Below are 19,598 nucleotides of genomic sequence, written 5' to 3'. Positions count from 1 at the left end.
CAGTGCCGAAGAGGTAGAGTTGTCAGCCCAAACAGAAAGTTGTTAGCTTACTTGATTTTTAGCATGGGCAATGGGTATTTTCTGTACTGATAGCATGGCAAAACAGACAGACAAATTATGGAAAATGTATTGAAGAATGTGTTTTTGGGTTTTTTTTCCCAGACATACACATTCAGTTTTGTGTTAAGTTATTGTTAGGCCGAGCTGCCGAGCTTTTAGAGTTTGAAGCATATCTAAACCCAAAACCAAAAATGTAGTATATTGCAGCTTTTGTTACATTAGGGGGAGCATTTCTTTTTTGTTATTTTTTCAGGCTTTTGTTCCTTTTTGTTTAATCTTCCAATTAACACACTCCCCGTCTCTTGGTGGCTATGCTCACTTTTATATTGCATCTATGGAGAGAGCTATGGTTGTCATCCAGGCTATAACTATGTCTGCCTTTGTTCCTCACCATTACATATGAGCTAGGGATATTAGTAGTTTTGCAGAAAAATAGATAATATTCTTTTTTGCTGTCAGTGCAGCTCACAATATGACAAGGACACTGAACTTCTGGTAAAATATTTTTTTTTTGCTAAAAATATTCTTACTCTGAAGAAAAATAAAACTAATGCAGCTGGCACATCTAAAGACTGGTAAGCTGCAATATTTGATTTTTTTTTTGTTCTTCGGCTTAGAAATGCTTTACTGTTTTAGGGGTTAAGAATTTATAGGGAGATAAAATATTAGGAACATTTCTGACATATGTAACTGTCCAAGAAATACCAAGAAAAAATAAATTTCCTTTAGAAAAGAGAAGAAATTTCTCAGCGATGCCCATCCTGAAAAGAGAAAGTTGAAAAGGGTCACAAACAAAGATAAACATTAATTAAGTAAAAAATTAAATAATGTTAAAGTTTAAATATACTTCTTTAAACATTCCCTCACAAAAAGCAGATTAATTAATAAGCCCAATTATATATTACATAATAATTAAGGTTTATACACTTTCTTAAAGGAAAATTGTACTGAAATAAATAGTTCCTAATACTATGTGAATACTATTCTAATCCCAGAAATTGTCATTATAATTAAAGTGTCCTGATTATTCAGAAATAAATAATGTATGCCTCTCTGCAGAAATGCAATTTTTTTTTGTTTATGGAAGAGCATATTTTATCTGGTTTATTCATCACCACCATAAAAGCAATAGATAAAATCTCTGGGTTTGTTTCTTTTCTAGAGGAATCTGCATTCTAATGAAAATATATTCAGCAATATGTGTTAAAGATGTGTTAAAACTGTCATGAAAGAATGCATGGCACTGTTTAGAATAACATTTGCATAAACATAACAAAAAAAGGATTGATGTCAGTTTCTAAATTAAATTTATATTTCAAGGATATCATTTGCATGTTCAGTATGGTAATACCAATGGTTGACCAAGTTCAGGCAGATGCAGTTATTAATAGAGGTGCATTCACAAATGGCTATAGCAAGACAAATCTATATATTGGTGAGTTAAAATGGCATACAATATGACTGGCAGCAACAGGTTTGTCGTTAGACAACAAAGAACTCCCATAAGAGGGTAGATAAGTGGGCTAGGGCATGTTTCACAGAACAGATTAAAAACACTTTCTCATACAGTCTTGAGTTAAAATATTTATCAAAAATTAAATCAGTTGTAAATGTAAATTATTATTAAAAATGATCATTTAATTAATCTCAACCAGTGGAATCGGTACCATTTGTATGAAAACAAAAAATATGCAAAATACGTGTGATTAAGGTGTCAATGAATTAAAGTGTTTGTTCACCAATGCCAGAAGTCTGCCAAGCAAAATAGGTAAGTTGGAAGCGTTGGTGCATGAAGAGGACTATGATTTAATTGATATTACTGAATCTTGGCTTCATTCTTCACATGACTGGGCCATTAATATTCCTGGCTATGTTCTCTTTCGGAGAGATAGGGTAAATAGGAAAGGTGGTGGTGTCTGTCTCTATGTGAGAAGTGATCTCAGAGGGAGTGTGAAAGAGGACTTAGTTGATGGAGAGTGTGATGAGGCTGAAGCATTATGGGTGGAACTACACATGGGGGTGCGGTAATCATTGGAGTTTGTTATAGGCCTCCCAGTGTTAATGAGAAGGTGGAGACTCAGCTCCTTGCACAGATCGAAAGGGCTGCAAGGGCTGGGACAGTGATAATAATGGGGGATTTTAACTACCTGGAAATTGACTGGAGTAATTGTACTGCAGGAACAGTTAAAGGGCAAACATTTTTAAACCTACTACAGGACAATTTTATGGTACAGTTCATAGAGGCCCCTACTAGGAATGATGCTCTGCTGGACCTAGTAATCTCAAACCATGCAGAGCTTATTACGAATGTCCATATAAAAGAACATCTGGTTAGCAGTGGCCATAACATGATTTCATTTATTGTTAGCTGTAAACAGCAAGCACGTATGGGAAAAATAAAAAAACACTAAATTTTAAGAGAGCTAATTTTCCAAGGCTGAGAGCTGCTCTCCAAGACTTAGACTGGGAGGGAATATTGGCATCAATGAACACAGCACAAAAATGGGAGTTCTTCAAAAAGACTGTATGTGAACACATTGCAAAATATATTACCATGGGCAACAAGTTTAAAAGGCTAAAAACCAAACCTATGTGGCTTACGGCCAAAGCTAAAAAAGCTATAGATAATAAGAAAAGAGTTTTTATTAAATATAAAAATGAAGGAACGCTATCATCGTTTAAACATTACAAAGAACATAACAGAATATGTAAAAAGGAAAAAAGGCCACAAAAATTGAAAGCGAACAACAGATTACAAAGGGTAGCAGGACCAACAACAAAAAATTCTTCAAATATATTAATAGCAAAAAGGTCCGGTCCGAGCATGTAGATCCTTTACAAAATAATCTAGAGTGGGAGACCGGGGACAAAGAGAAGGCAAATTTATTTAATACCTTCTTCAGCTCTGTGTATACAAAGGAGCATGGTGGAGCTCATGTTCATAATGGGCATGGTATTGACAGAGCTCCAGATGATCCACATTGGCTCACAATTGATATGATCCAAAAATATTTAAACATAATAAAGGTGAATAAAGCACCTGGACCAGATGGCATACACCCACGGGTCCTTAAAGAACTGAGCTCTGTCATATCAAAGCCATTGTTTCTCATTTTTAGGGACTCTTTAATGACTGGCATAGTACCACTGGATTGGCGTAAGGCCAATGTGGTGCCAATATTTAAAAAGGGATCAAAATCTTTACCAAGTAATTATAGACCTGTTAGTTTAACTTCTATAGTTGGGAAGATACTGGAGAGTTTAATAAAAGACCACGTAGATGAGTTCTTGCTGGAAAAAAATATTTTAAGCAACAGACAGCATGGATTCATGAAAGACAGAAGTTGTCAAACAAATCTGATTTCTTTTTATAAGGCGATGAGCAAAACCTTGGACAGAGGGGTGGCGGTGGACGTGGTATACTTGGATTTTGCAAAAGCGTTTGACACAGTTCCCCACACACGGCTAATGTGTAAGACACAGTCTACAGTCTACGGGCTTGGAAAAATCTGTATGTAAATGGATAGAAAACTGGCTAAAAGATTGTATTCAAAGAGTAGTGATTAACGATTCATACTCTGAATGGTCTAGGGTTGTCAGCGGTGTACCCCAAGGTTTAGTGTTGGGACCGTTACTTTTTAATATATTTATTAAAAATATAGGGTCTGGGATTAAAAATACCATTTCAGTCTTTGCAGATGACACCAAGCTGTGCAGTGGAATAACGTCCTTACAGGATGTCTTCAACTGACAATCTGACCTCAATGCACTGTTTAATTGGGCAACTATGGATGGGATTTATTCCCCATTAAAGTGTCAGTGTCTGCATCCGATCCCCCTTACACTATGGCCCCCATGAGAGCCCTCTTACATCAAAGTTCCTATCAGAGCCGCCCTCACATTAGGATCCCAATCAAAGTCCCCCTTGTATCACAATCCTTCTTAGAAGTCCCCCCTTACATCAGAGTCTACATTAGAACCCCCCTTGCATCAGGATACCCATCACAGCCCCCGTCACTTCAAGGTCCCCATTAGAGCCCCCCTCACATCAGGGTCCCCATAAGAGCCCCCTTACATCAGATTCCCTATCAGTGGTCCACTCTTACTTTGCTTACAGCAAGGCTGTAGTCAGTGTATCAACATGGACCAGAGTGGATATGCATGGAGGAAGTTCCATCCTACTGCTTAGGGCAAGCATGTCATCAGCTGCTACAATGCTGGCTGTCCTCGCAACCAACTGATTTTTTTTTTTTTGTCCGCAAACGTGCAAACTACAACGAAAAACCCGTAAGTGATCACAAAAAATGTGCAAGTGCGAACACCACACGAAAAAGTGCACTTAGGGGTGTGTTTGTCCTACCCCCGGAAGGGTTGGACCGTTCACCCGATCCCCCGGGGCACGAAGCTCCTGACAGGGACAAGGTTCCCATTTGGTCCTCCTGGCCAAAAGGCCTGGTGGACCACCGTTCCTTATGCCCAGCCGAAGCCGGACATCCAGTACTAGGCAAGGGGGTTCTCCCAAAGAGAAAACCCCCTAGGGATCAGGGGAGGAAGGAACCGTATGGCCACACATCCTCCCCCTAGACTTCAGGTAAGGCCCGAGGACCCACACCCTCCATCCGTGAAAAACACACACATAAGAACAGAAAAAGTGACAAAACGTGGGAGTGATTAAATAAATAAATAAAAAATAAAAAAGTGGTACCGTGCCTAATAGTGCACAGACCAGGCCCTGAGGCCTGTAGCAAAAATTGCCCCGGACTTAGCCAAAAGACCTGGTCCTTAGGGCGCTGTGCAAAAAGAAGTGAAAAACAGTGGCCATGTGTCATCTTCACACCGTGGGGTCCCACACCCAAGTGTTACTAGTGACACCCCTGAGAGCGTCTTCCCCAGGGGGCACTGAGTTTGCGGACTTTTTGCGTCCCCAGCCCCAGGCCAGACCAAGGTAGATCCGTCCAAATCAGGAGGTACTGGGTCTTTCCAGCTTTCCCAGAGGAATTACTCCCAAGGTCCCAGAGCGTATCGTGGCGCCCCCTGGTTTCTGTCCCTCCGGTCCAGCCTTCCGGACCCCCATCATACCAGTGAGGGTACTATACAACAACCATCCCCGCAAAGCTAGAATGGTCGGGAGCACCCCCACTGGACACTGATAAGAACAGATACTACACTTGATCTTAGCCAAAAGGCCGAGAAGCCTCGCAACCAACTGATAGGATGTTCACAGAGCAGTGGGGGAAGACCTAACTGTAGTTGTAGGCTGGATGCAGTCTTGTAGTGGGACATATTTGGCCCATGGGTCAGAGTTTGGAGACCTCTGATCTAGAAGAAGGCAACTCAAAACCCTGACAGATTTCTGTAGTTACCCATTTCTGCTTACAATGCAATGCTGTCAATGAGCTGTCACATAAATTCTCTTGATTAGTCATTCCAGTAAACAGCTTACAGGTAATAGCTTGAAATGCCATTTCTAGCATGAAATGCATGAAATCGACATTTTAATTTACATAGGGTTAGTTTATATGAGAGTTTATGTATTTAATCTGGCATAATTTTTGAAGACTCTAGATTGAAATACAGTGATTTAAATTTTTAAGTGGATCATTTAAAACAGTGTTTATCTGAATTCATTCAAATTCCAAATTTGACTTCAGGAGTTTCAAGTACCAGGACCTCATTGCTGATATATTTTGGCACAGTAATGTTGGGTCTTAAGCTGGCCATAGATGATGCAATTTTCTTTCCTGCAAGCACAGGTTGCAGTAAAGAAAATTTTCTGCTGACTGTGTTATGGGAGAATCCCTACCATGGAGCTATTTTGTTCTCGCAGCAGGGAGGAACAGAGGGTGCAGGGGTGATGTCATCCCTCTGGGAAAAACACAGTGATTATTGCTAGCAGCTATAGCCGTTGGCAATAATTGCATGAAAAATCCAACAGGCTGGTTGTAACCAAGTTGTACAACAATCAACTTAGGTACAATCAGCCTGCCCATAGACGGTTTGAATCTTGGCCACTCCCTGCTGAACCGGCTGGGATTTGAACCATGGCCGGCTTTAGGCACAGAGGACCAAGAAAGGTATACAAATGAAAGGGTTAGTGTAAGGGTTATGGGGGGTGGGATTAGTGCCAAAGTGGCCTTAGGGTAGGGCATTATTCTCAGCATCGTAAACCTAGTTATACACTAATAGAATTTTGTTGAAAATTTTTTGTTTTCAGAATCATTTGATTTTCTTATCATTAGTAGGGGAGTCAAAGCGACATTCGCTCTCTACCACAGTGACGAGAAAATTCGAATACACAGGATTGAAATCATTTTCAAATGAACAAATTTCTAACAGTGTACATGGTTTTTATATGATAAAGTCCATGGGTTCCAAAGTCAGATATTTCAATGTGTTCCAAAATCAAATGTCTCAAATGTTGAAAGCAAATTAAGCAAATTAATATTGAAGTATATTGTACTTTCCAAAAACATTTGTCAAGCTGTCACTGAAATCTGCCAGTGCTGTCTTCCTGGTGCTGAAAGACAATGGGGTCGGTTTACTATAGTCAAATACTCTGTTCACTTTTCAAGTGAAGTTGCACTCTGCAAAGGACTTTTCCCCAGAGCCTAGTCGATGAGATGAAGCTTCACTTTGCATAGGATATCAAATGCAAGGGAACAAAAATGTTTCCTCGCATGTGATTGTATGACAGAAGTCAGCAGAACTTCACCTTATTCGCTAAGACCTGCATAGTGCAACTGCACTTGCAACGTGAGCAGTCTATTTGCCTTTAGTAAATCAACCCCAATGCATCAGTTACATTTATTGTGCATTTTATTACTTTCATTTATCTCTGCAAGTCAGTGGATTGCAATGTGAATGCATACTTCTGAATCTGGAACCAGCATACACTAACCCTTATCCTGTTGCCTGTCAACACTTCAGTTGGTAGAGAAATCCAAAGTCAGGCCACCCCTAACAAGCTTTTGGTATGCTTTTTTTCTTCAGGTCTAAGCAGGCACCCCATGTTTGCTTAGGCTGGTCATACACTATGCAAGTTTTGTCTGGTTCCTTCATGCAGCCCTCAGGTAGGACAAAAAAAATGTGAAAGTGAATGGGCAGCTTTACAGAATCCTAGGGTTTAAAAGTGTATCAGTCATTTTTGCACTGATCTATAATGTGCTAAATTATATCATCTGGGTATCCAATAATTTGCCATCTACTGTAAATTTTCACGTGATTGGATGATGGTAGTTGGTGGAGCTTCCCTTCATTTACTAAGCTCTGGAGCAAATTCCTTTGCAAAGAGTAATTTCTTTTGCAACATAAACAGCCTATTTGTCTTTAGCAAATCAACCCCATTTAGTTGAGAGTGTCTTGGTGAGCCCAATTCACTTTTAGATCCTTAATAAAAAAAAAAACCTGACATTCCTGCCCCATAGGTGCATATCTTGAGAAACTCTGAATAGTTTGAGCATATCTAAGCTAGTTTTCATGGACTCTCAGGGCATGACCTAATTCATTCCATATACCACTTGGGATAGCATGCATATAATCATGCTCAGTTATCACATCTTGATGGAGATGAAAGTGATTGCTATTGTGGTCATTAATAGTGGACGTTCTTTTGAGACTGTTCAGATTCACAAGTGACAGATGCCATTAAAATCTGAAACAATTCTTCTGCCTACAATAAATTAAAGCTTCACTTTTAATAGCTTTGATATAGTCAATGGTGTCTACATCATGGCTTTACCTGGAGGCATTTTGTATTTAAAATAAAAAGCAGTCATGTAGCAGCATCCTCTAACGATAAAAGTGGAACATGTATAATTAGCAAGAAGAGATCACTTGGAAAAAAAGAGCCCTTGGGTTCAGTGATTATCATCTGCTTTCCACAATGCAGTGATGACCTAGTTTTGCAGCAGACAGCTTTGATACACTATCCCAGATTGCCATTTTGTATGCTGTAGTTTCCAAACACATCTCCTATTTACATTCAGAATTATGATTATGACTATTATGGGTGATTTAGAGGATGACCTCTGCGTCTGTACTTCCTTTAGTGCACCAAGCATCAAATTAAACAACTTGCCAAGTATGAGTCATAACTAAAATGAGCATTACTCATTGTCAGCTCTGTTTTTTTATGTAGGAATGGACATAGTATATTATGTGTTACTACTAAATGACTCTGACATAACGGCTAAGATGATGTACCTTTTTAAAGCAGCATCCTATATAGTATTAAAGCTACTGGGCACTTTTGGTTTTGAACTGGACAAATCTGTCATCCATGAATTTAGTTGGACAGAGTACGTTCTACCAGTGAGATTCTGCAACAGTACACACCTCACTTGCCAGTGTTCAGAGTGTTCATGCAATAGTGAGATGACCTCCCCAAATACACAGAGCTCAGTAGACAGATTTTACGCCAACAAAATTTGTGCTTATTTATATGTCATCTTGAGTCTCCGGACTTCTTCCTCCAGACTTCCTTCTGTGCCATATGCGTTCCAAAGGAGTGAACTTGCAGAAGACGCTAGTATTACCATCTTGTGGTGGAATTGCAAACTACAAACAATTACTATTTGTAGTATTTGGAATTTGGGATTTTACCACAAGATGGTGCTGCTAATGCCTTCCAGAAGGTTGCTCCTTTGGAACACATATGGTGCAGGGGGAACTTCATCTTCCTGGGTAGCAGTATTTATATTGTGTGATGACCGCCACTTAGCCACACCCCTGATAATATCATCCTCTGACGAAGCACGTAGGGTGGAGCCTGGCATGACGTGTGACATAATCACACAAGCGACTGTGGCTGAGTTGTTTTCACTGAGTTTAGATATTCATATCTTTTCTATATACCATGTGAGTGTGCAATTTAAAATTTTAATAAAACCAATCCTTTTACTACTATACTTTGAGGCTGTTTAATTTCTGTATTGCAATGAGCTGAATACTTACAGTGACGGTCCTGTCCACGGCAGGAGTTCTGGAAGATCTGGCACTTCTGCCAATACTCTACATGGCCGCAGAAGTACACATCAGCCTCAGTCTGGTGCCAGACAGCCTTTATAAGGAGGCTCATCACTTCCTCTGGTTGCTGGATGATCTCTAGCTCCCCGTGCCCTGTTCCTGGTTCCTGTTTCTTGTGTTCTGACTTGTGATTTCCTGTTACCGACTCGGCTTGCTCCTGGACCTGTCTACTCTGATTTACCCCTGACATGACCTCGGCTTGGCTTACGGATACCCTCTCTCTCTCGCTCCTCTGTGAATGACCTCGGCTTTCCCATCTGACTACGTCTGCTCTGATTTCCACCTGGTACCTGACCTTAGCTTGGCTTACGGATACCCTCTCTCTCTTGCTCCTCTGTGAATGACCTCGGCTTTCCCATCTGACTACGTCTGCTCTGATTTCCACCTGGTACCTGACCTTGGCTTGAACCGACAACCCAGTAAACATCCAAATCCCGGAAGGGCTTGCATCTCAGTAAACATCCAAATCCCGGAAGGGTTTGCATACCATGCACAGGCACCTCCTGTCTGCAGACCTATCTCCGTGCACCAGCTGTGCTTCTGAGTGGACCACCAATCAGCACTCCTACAGGCGACCTGTGCAACTTTGGGCCTGACTCCCGCTGTCCCACTCTCAGGGGAGTCCGGAACTTAGCAGCAAGGGAAGCCTTCTCTCCATTGGCCTCCATCACCAGGTACGTGATACTTACCTGGGAACAGGGCTGCCTGGTGATTGTTTACATAGAGCGATATTTGACCACTCAGTCCTTGAGGGCCAAATTCATTCAGTAAGCAGTTTTTGTTGCTTGTCCTGTCCTCAGTGAAGCTGGGTGAATCCTTCTTTGCATCGAAGATTTTTGATTATTAACACTGACGTTTAAAGTGTCCATGCTTTCTGCACTGAAATTATCACACCTGGACTGTGGATGGACTCTTTGACACCTGTCACTTATAGTGTCATTGTCATGGTCACACTTGAATTTGCTATCAACAAATTGTGTAGCAGCCTTTCTATTGTTTGTATAGTAACCTGAACACAGGGAATATTTGGGTTTTATATATGTATTATATTCTTGACCAATGTACTCAGTAGATTGTGCAGTACATTACATAATCCTGACCACTGCACTCTGTTAACTGTACTGTACATCATACAATCCTGACCAACGCACTCTGGTAGCTGTAAACTGTGATGTACACTACATAATGTATTTAGCCCACTTTCAGGGTGGGGGGGTGTATGAGGAATGGCCCTCCCTAAACAGGATATTGCACTAAACCTGTAGGTAAATAACAGAACCAAAACGTTTGCTAAGTGGAAGAGTGGGTTAGATAATATGGTTGGCAGTGTTTTCATCCAGGACAGGTCCTCTGTTAACTGAGAGAATTCCACACCACACCAATGCACACCTGTAAGGCAATGATACAAGCTTTATATAAGAAAAGATTTATAATTACATCCAATGCACAAACAGGTATTATCAGCAAAGGGCCCAACAAGAGTTCTAGTAGAATTATGCACATAAATCCGGATATATATAACAAAGATACCTCCAGGTGAATGTTGCAGCAAAGTCCAGTTGCAAGGGCCCCTGAAGATGATCATGATGTTGCACTCACCTTGGTGTTGGAGACCTGAAGACAAGATCTGAGGTGATAAAGAGACCCTCCAGACATTGTCTAACCAGTTTGGAATGCAGTCTTTCACCAACAGAAACCGTGGTGTAGTGTCTAATCTATCTTGCAACTGGACTTTTAACTACCAGAAGTGGCCTTTGGATGCCTAACCTGACTCTAGCTGATTTTGGTTATTGAGTCCTGAGCTAAAACTAGCTATAGCGACCCAGACCAGAAGGGACAGGGTTAACTAACATAACAGAAGCTGTATATAAACTCTATTGCAATAAATAGGTTCACCTACTAATATACTGGAAGGTAACCCGACTTAGCTATCTGGCACTGTGCATGTGAGATAATAAAAATAGGACAGAGATACGCTTGTCAAAAGGATTTAGATACACACTTAAGAAGCTATGGGCAGCTGCAGTTAAACTATTAAAGCATAGCAATACTTGCCTAATAGTCTCTATCTCTGGTCTGGGTGAAATAAAACATCAGCAACAGCTCCTGTTTGTGTAAGGTTGTGTGGCTCAGATCATCTCTCTTTTTTAAATTTCTCCCTCTAGGTTTTTAACCCAGCTCCACAGAGACAGGAAGTGATGTACAGAATTAAATCACAGCACAGCCACCTACAGACAGTCGAGAGCTGCAGTTCCCTACATGTACATATACAGTGGGCTCCATGATCTAGACCTAAGTGTCCATTGTCTCAAGGGCTGGAGGTTGCCAAATTGTCTCACAATTTTTAAAGTAGTTGTAACTTAAAGTAGACTCAGACATTCTAATTTAATTGCAAGAAAAGCACACATGATGGAATAATGTAATTTTTAAGTTTTTTTTTTGCACTAAGGTTTGTCTGTAAGTCTGTGAGCACAGTAATTAGGACATATGTTTTGGGTGCAAGGACTGCAGAATATGTGTGCACTGCATAATGTTTAGGTCCAGGTCCATGTTTCACCATTCGCTTTTAGCAGCTTTCACTCTTAAGCACAATTGGCCATACTGATTGTTCACCAAGTTCAATTACACACACAGTGGATGTCTTCTCAGTTTGCACAAGGGTGCTCTGCCCCTCTTACAATTCTAATAACCCCCTAGTATGTGCATTGATTGCTCAGTGACCCATTGTAAACAGACCCCAGATTTTGTGCTGTAATCAGACTCCAAATTATGTACATTTAACTCTCGGTGAGTACTCTGGACTTTTAATTAGTCCTTTTTTTGCAAGCCTACGGAAAGTGTGTAATAAAGATGCACTCCAAAGAAGGTGTGGCCTGGCAATGGCGAGGCAAGGTCATTGGATATCGCAGCTCTCCATTAGCGGGTTTATAACCTTTCAAATTAATCACACAGGCAACAGAGATTTCTGAGACTCCATTCTAGCTATCCTCACTGGGGTTCTGAGAAAGCTACTCATGGAACATCTGGAACTTGACCAAGTCTATTGAGTTGCGGGGAGGTGAAATGCACCCCACAACACCAACCATTGTAGAAATGTTCAATGCTGAATCCATGTTTTATCATTAAAGGGAAAATCATCTGGAAGGCATGGCAGCAAGGGAACATTTCACACAATCCAGATTTTACCTGACCTATCCTGCCATGCTGTTTTTATGTGCTGGCTACTAAAGCCTCTTCTGGATAAGGTCCAAAGCAATATGATTACATATAAGTGGGAACACCCCTTTTACCTGATCGTTCACAAACAGGGCTACATCTTTACTTTCCACTTACCTTTTCAGCTCCCCATGCTGTTTTGGTTCCTGAACTGTGAGGGTATCTTGACTGGGTGGCTACAACAAGCTACCTGAAGCGACCTGAAGATTCCCCCAATAACCCCCTTGATTGTGGAGGCAACACCACTCAAAATTCAAGTATCCAACCCAAGGATTCAGCTTGCATTACTATAGGCTCCATTGAGACTTGAGCCTAGCAAATTTGGCTCAGTACAGCAACCTCAGACCTGGAACACTGTTAATACAGTTAAAAAAATGTTATATTTAAACTGTAATCTTAGCTAAAGTTTTTGTCACTGTTGTCTTGTTGAATGTAATTGTACCTTAGTAACTTCCCTTTTAAGATTAATAAAATATTCTGAATCTGAATAACTTGATCAGAACCCTGGACCTGATCACATACAGTTGGTTAGAAACCATTCTGCTCCTCCTACTTTCTATATACGTCGAGAGGGCCTTCAAATGAGTGGAATGGGAATACATGGACCTGACTCTTTAACATATCATCATCCTTCCTAACCCTAAGCTAACATGGATCAAAGTTCTTTACTGGTCACCCACAGTAGCAATTAATTGTAATGACACTCCCTTGCATGGTTTCAATGTCACTAACTGCACTCGCCAGGGATGCCCCCTCTCCCCACTCATTTTCATTCTCACTTTGAACATTTTCTTAAGATGATAAGATCCAACTCAGATATCCACGGCCTGACCTTGGGCAAAACCTCCCACAAAGTAGCAGCCTATACTGATGATGTACTGTTTTACTTGATTTAACCTCTAATGTCACTTCCCGTGCTTTTAAGGGAAGTTCAGACTTTCAGTCCCTTTGTAACTGTAGAACACAAAAATCAGAAGCTTTGAATTTATCCCTGGCACTTGATTGAATTAACAGGGCAAAGTTAGGAAATATGGATGGGGATAGCAGGTGTTGTTTGAGATCATGACTAGGAATTAGTGAATGTTCAATTATGCTCCATAATTTTCTCTATAATAGTCTCTAATATCAGGTACTCCAATGCCTCCTGCTGATTTAAGTTTCATTAGTATGGATTTGGTGCATCTAGGTTTTGTGTTATAAGTGATTGTTATATACATTTTATGGCAAATAAATACATACATTTTGCAGGAAGTAAACAAAGAACTTGCATTGATCCTAACTTTGCAAACGTTTAGTAAACTGCAAGTTACAGTCAATCTCTACCTGATCATATGGCCAATTACCCATCCTATAACCTGGCTGTTCTTGGGATTTTTCAAATCTCTACCAGACAGCTACCTAGGTAGGCCATTGTACTATTTTCTGGTTTAACTTTACTTGTTTCTTGATCACCCCCAGCTCATTGAACAGGAGAGATGATGGTTTATTGAGCATTCAGATTGATAGCTCTGCCCACAAATGCACAAAGCATTTGTTAGGTATTATGTATCTCGCCCTACAGAATAGACAGTGCATAGTCTACGTGTGTTTATTTGCTGCTTCTCTGCAAACAGGAAAAAGGAACTTTTTTTATAGAGAAAACACATAGCATAGAACCATAGATGCAGCTACAAACTTATAAACACTGCCATCTCCTGTTTTAAGAATATATCTCTACTGAATACTGATGCTGATATAGTTGTACAAAAATGCATGAACATTGTATTCCAACACCCCAACTCAACATCCTTTTTGGATCTCAGTTCTATGAACCTGTTTCAGTTCACTAAGAGATGTCATCTCTTCATCAGCAGCTCTGATCCACTTTTGTATCTCGTAGGTTGAAAGTCTTTGCATCTCATCCCATGAATCTGGCTTTGGTTTCTTGCTATGCGAGCAACATAATACAGATGTTTGGCTGGGATACCTTTATTTCTTCTGGTGGATTTCCTGATTGAAAGCCTCTTGTAGTCTGGTTTCTTCTTTTACAATATTTGGATTGTCTGTATTAATTTCTATGTGTCTTGGTGTAGAATTCTGTATCCCTTTTGAGATTCATTGCACCCCACAAGTACACCTTCCTTTGCGCAAGCATCCCATTTTGTACGCTTTCCATTTGGGATGTGCACATAGGCTTTGCTTCCAAACATTTTTAGATGGTTCAAATTTGGGGCTTTTCCATTTGACAGTTCATACAGAGTTTTATCAGTTGATTTTCCTGGAAGTTGATTTTGGAGATAGCGTGCTGTCCTAATTGCCTCCCCCCCAGTATGTGGTTGGCATATCTGCATGAAACAGCATGGCTCAGCCACTCTCACATAGAGTACAGTTCATTCTTTCTGCAAACCCATTTTGTTCTGAGTTGTATGATACAGTAGTTTGAAATATTATACCATGCTTTCTGAGAATCCCCTGTATTATCACCTGTATATTCAGTTTCATTGTCTGTACACAATGCACTTGGTGTTTTGCCAAATTTTTTGCTTAATTGGGCCAAATACTGTTCAAGTTTCTCTGGTACTTCACTTTTGCTGTGTAATAGATATAGTGTAATATACCTGAAGTAATTATCAATTAAAGAAATGAGTCAATTTTTCCATTGCACCGCAAAGATCTGAATTAATTAAGTCCAGAGATTTCCTAGCTCTGCTGTTACTCTGCTTTGGAAAGGCTTTTCTTGTCATGTTTCCTTTTATGCAGCTGGTGCATTTCATTGTTTGATCACACAGACTCATTTTTATTCCACTTGCATAGTCATTCTCAGTTAATTTTTTTATTTTTTTTATTATGTCAGGACTCCTGTGCCCAAGTCGGAGATTCCAAAAATTAAAAGCAGTTTGTACACCAGAACTCTCCATTGCCAAAATATTAGTTGAGGATGGAATGAGCTGTTCAGATGCTTAAGTTAGCAATTTAAAAATAATATAAAACAAAATGTTATTGACTCTTCCTTGAGGCATTATTGTCCCACTTGTATGAAATTCCCATTAAAGATAATAGTGACCTTATCTGGTGGAACTATGCCCATTGCCTAGTGGTATTAATTCATTTTTTATATTTTAAAGTAGACATTACAGTAGCAAATTAACAAGTTAAGTAAAATAATTAGCATTGCATTGGGATATATAAATGCAACTTGCATGATGTATTAAATTTAGGTTTAGGTTCACAAACACTTTTGGTATAGAGTGGGATACAGAAGGAACACTCTAGTTGCAATTGGAAACTAAAACAGTGCTTTCTTGCAAGTAAAACTATAGGCAAAACTTTAACTTTTTTTTACATTTCAGATAGAATAAGGGAGAGTTATAATTCCTGAAAGGTTTATTTTCGCCATCTGTGTACCACTGAGGAGATTTATCTTCACTTCCTGTCCCACAGCCAAAACAGAAAGTGAGTGGAAATTCCAGCAAATTAAGGAAATCACTTAGGGCCTCCCAGGTCACCAGAACTAGTGTCCCCATTGGAAGGTTTCCTCTCTATCACCTTTCTGGGTACAACCCAAAATTGCCATTTTCGTTTACTTTCACTTTCATTTATAATGGTAAACAGGACAAATAAAGAGGGTGAATCTCCCTAAACAGGGACATAGACCGCAATAAAAACCTGAGAGGTGTGTAATCCCTCATCCCCATCTAAAACAAAAACAAAAAAGTTTTGTCTCTAGTTATACTTTCAATGATTATTCCACTCAAAAATGCTATAACCCAGGGCTTGTTATAGCTTCCATACTCCAACAATGAGACCTCCTCCCCCCTTCATCTCCTCTTTAGGATTTTGGTTGTTCCTACTACCTTTATATGTTCCAATTTATTATTATTACAGGTACTTATATAGTGCTGTAAATTTATGCAGCACTTGCACACACACACACACTCACATATATATATATATATATATATATATATATATATATATATATATATATTGTACATTCACAGCAGTTCCTAATCCTCAAGCATCATATAATCTAAGGTCCCTAACTCACATTCATACATACTAGGGCCAATTTAGACAGGAACCAGCATGTCTTTTAGAAAGTGGGAGGAAATGGGAGTACCTGGAGGAAATCCATGCAGGCACAGAGAGAAGATACAAACTCCAGGCAGGTGGTGCCATGGTTGGGATTTGAACCAACAACCCTAGTGCTGCCAGGTGGAAGTGCTAACCACTTAGCCACTGTCCTGCCCCTACTTCTCTTTCTGTATCCTTCATAGTATTCAATAAAAAGGCAAATCAACAGGGTAAGTGGAACCTCTTTTAATGGCCAAAGAAGGTATGCAGACCCAAAAAGTCTTTGATATAAAAATGTAATGTAGTGTAGCTCTCCAACTTCCTACAGTAAGTAGATAGTTGTAACGGACCGCCTGACAGCACCTCTATCAGTCCCCCGGTAGAGCCTCCCCAGAGTGCGGAGTCTAAGCACCGGAGCACTTGTTCACCAGGGCCCCTAATGGTGGGGATGGACTTGGAGCGCTCCGGTACCAGGTCGCAACTACCAGGTATCTCCAACAGGGGTAGAGGAGTCTGACAGGGGCTCCAGAGAGCTAGGAGTCTGATGTAAGGGAGCCTAGTGATTCCTGCGGGGTGGGTGGATGGATGAGCTAAATCAGAGTCATGCAGGCCGGGTCGGTAACTAGCGGATCGGTAAGGTACAAAACGGTAGGCAAAGGATAGTCGGGTCACATGCAGGGTCAATACCAGGAGGTCAGATATAAACGAGAACATCCAGGAGCAGAGTCAGGCAAGCCAAGGGGTCAGGACGGGAGAAGGCAACAAGGTCAAAACAATCCAGATCAGAAGTACTCACACACAGGTAACAGGATACAAAGACCATTCGGCAACAAGTGTCTGTGCAGGGCTAGTTTAAATAGCCCGCCCTGCACCTGACAGGCGTAGCCTGGGTCCCAGTGCCTGCCTAGTACTGTCCGGACGACGGCTGCGCCTGGGTCCTAGTGCCCTGCCACTTATACATCTTGGCAGACACCTACGCATGTGTAGACCCATACGTCGCGATGGTTCCTGACAATAGTCTTCACATATCTATAGTATCTGGTTAGGGAGCACCTAATGTACTCACTGTCCTTTCACTACTACCTGTCCAGATTAGGGTAAGATGCATTCACTACTCTGTGCTAGCTTTCTCACAAGAAGACCATGTAGTTCCTGCCTTCAGAATAACTGAAGATCATAAACGCTTGCTTTGTTCCTGCAGATATACACTGCTATTGTCTGAATAATTTGAACTTCCACCTTGGTGGACCCCAGTTGTCAACCTTTACGTTATAGTACCCTAATAACTTTTCCTTTGTGTTTCCCTCTAGGCTCTTCTCTTCCTTGTTGGCATTGCTGGACTTTGCCTGGCCATCAGCCTTGTCTTAATCTGCGTGTATTTAATACGATTCTGCTGCTGCAGTTCTCAGGAAGAGGAAGACTCGAAGAGCAGTCGTGTCTGCTGTATCACCTGGAGCTGTGTAGCAGCTGTGATTATATGCTGGTGAGTATGGCATTGTTCATCAAAATAGGTGTTTTGTTCCGTATCTCCATTGGAATACATTTTACACAGTATGCTATTTACCATCAATACATAATGTTTATTAAAACTGCAGATTACCCAGTTGGGCTGCATATACCTTTTATAAATTAAAGGGTAACTTTAATGGTTTTTGGTTTTGACGATGCTGACTCATTGTCCACTTAGCATGATGGAGTGGAAAGCTGAAAAAGGCTACTGCATTACTAAACCTTTAAGTAAATTTGCAATTTGTCTAGCTATGCCACAGAGCAGTGATGTATGAAAAACTGGCTGAACATAATTACAAATTACTTAGTAAGAATGTACCATTCATTTTTTCAAATGTACATTTAGCTGGGTGGTGCCTTGTTTTGATATGTTCAAGTCATTTTTCATTTGTTCACCCTTGCCACGGGTTCGCATTAGGGAAAGTCAAACTAAGACAAATTTATACTGACAAAATTTTGCAGATAAAACTATTTCTTAAAACTATAATGTACATTATTAACAGTTTTTAAATGAATTGGAGCATTTAAAGCATTTTTTTGTCAATATATAGAAATACAGTGTGACGATACAATGCCCTTTCACTGTGTGAGTAGGGTTAAGTGACATGCAGGGTTATAATGCATACTGGTTGAGAGGCTCCAAAATGAATGTTTGGTACAGAGGAAGCTAGTTGTTCAGTGCCTTCAGGAATTAGTCCTGGAATGGCTCCTGGAGCCCAGGGGCTTTGTAGATACTTGGAAGAAGTGAAGTCTCCAATCCTGGGTCCAAGATTTGTCTGTAGCCAGCACCCTGTGTGGGTAGGAATGCACATCTCTTATAAGTGAGATGCATGTAGTAGTTCAGTGCTCCACCCAGGAGAAAGGAGGTCTCTATCCAGGGGTCAGAGTGGAAACCAGTACAGCAAGAGGTGCATGTGTGTACAGAGAATTTTGAGTTCTGTCTGGAGGATAGAGACAAGGGCCTAAGTCTGAAGGCCCTGTGTGGCCCAGTGTGCCTGCAAATTGAAAATCAGGAGGCAAAAGTATTTTCTTATAGCAGGGAGATGCTGAACAAAACCCTGCATAGATAAAAATGTTTGTGTTTCTGTGAGCTATTATTGTAATAAGAATAGGCAAGAAAGCCCTAAAACAAAGATTTTGGTCAGTGGACTGTGTCCTTCAAGCGCAGCACTTGAGCTGATTCCTCACAACAGCTTTATGTAATACGAAGGTTACAGTGTAACATACAACCAGCTACAGGTATAAAGCATACTCAAGCTTTTGTTACAGTTTCTAAAAGCGATTACACTGCCCTTGATTTTTCATAGACCTTTTCTAATGTAAATCACAGGCATGAATGGACAAAATTACAAATTAAGTAACAGGTCTAACAGCTTGTATACCATATATTTTTTGTGTATTTAGCTGTTTATGTTGAATTCAGCAAAACAACCAAGTCAGATGTTGTAGGTCTCAACTAAGTCAGATGTTGTAGGTCTCAGCTAAGTCAGATGTTGTAGGTCTCAACTATGTCAGGTGTTGTATGTCTCAACTATGTCAGGTGTTGTAGGTCTCAACTAAGTCAGATGTTGTAGGTCTCAACTAAGTCAGATGTTGTAGGTCTCAACTAAGTCAGATGTTGTAGGTCTCAACTAAGTCAAATGTTGTAGGTCTCAACTATGTCAGGTGTTGTAGGTCTCAACTAAGTCAGGTGTTGTAGGTCTCAACTAAGTCAGATGTTGTAGGTCTCAACTAAG

The 19,598-nt window shown here is 40.4% G+C and overlaps 1 protein-coding gene and 1 pseudogene across 3 annotated transcripts in view; one reads left to right on the top strand and one right to left on the bottom strand.

Moving 5' to 3' along the window:
• Positions 1-19,598, top strand: part of TTYH1 (tweety family member 1) — a 283,569-nt gene that overhangs the window by 73,133 nt on the left and 190,838 nt on the right. For all 3 annotated transcript variants that reach the window (XM_089652576.1, XM_089652575.1, XM_089652577.1), the window contains exon 2: positions 17,664-17,836. In XM_089652576.1, coding sequence (XP_089508702.1) covers positions 17,664-17,836 — 173 coding nt within the window. The remainder of the gene's footprint in view (positions 1-17,663; positions 17,837-19,598) is intronic.
• Positions 5,143-5,258, bottom strand: LOC149447460 (U2 spliceosomal RNA; annotated as a pseudogene).

The sequence above is a fragment of the Staurois parvus genome, unplaced genomic scaffold (genome assembly GCF_062004578.1).
Source record: "Staurois parvus isolate SC_StPar_1 unplaced genomic scaffold, SC_StPar_1.0 ptg000686l, whole genome shotgun sequence".
Taxonomy (NCBI): Eukaryota; Metazoa; Chordata; class Amphibia; order Anura; family Ranidae; genus Staurois; species Staurois parvus.
Note: the sequence above shows the minus strand (reverse complement) of the source record. Positions and strands in the feature narration are given on the sequence as shown.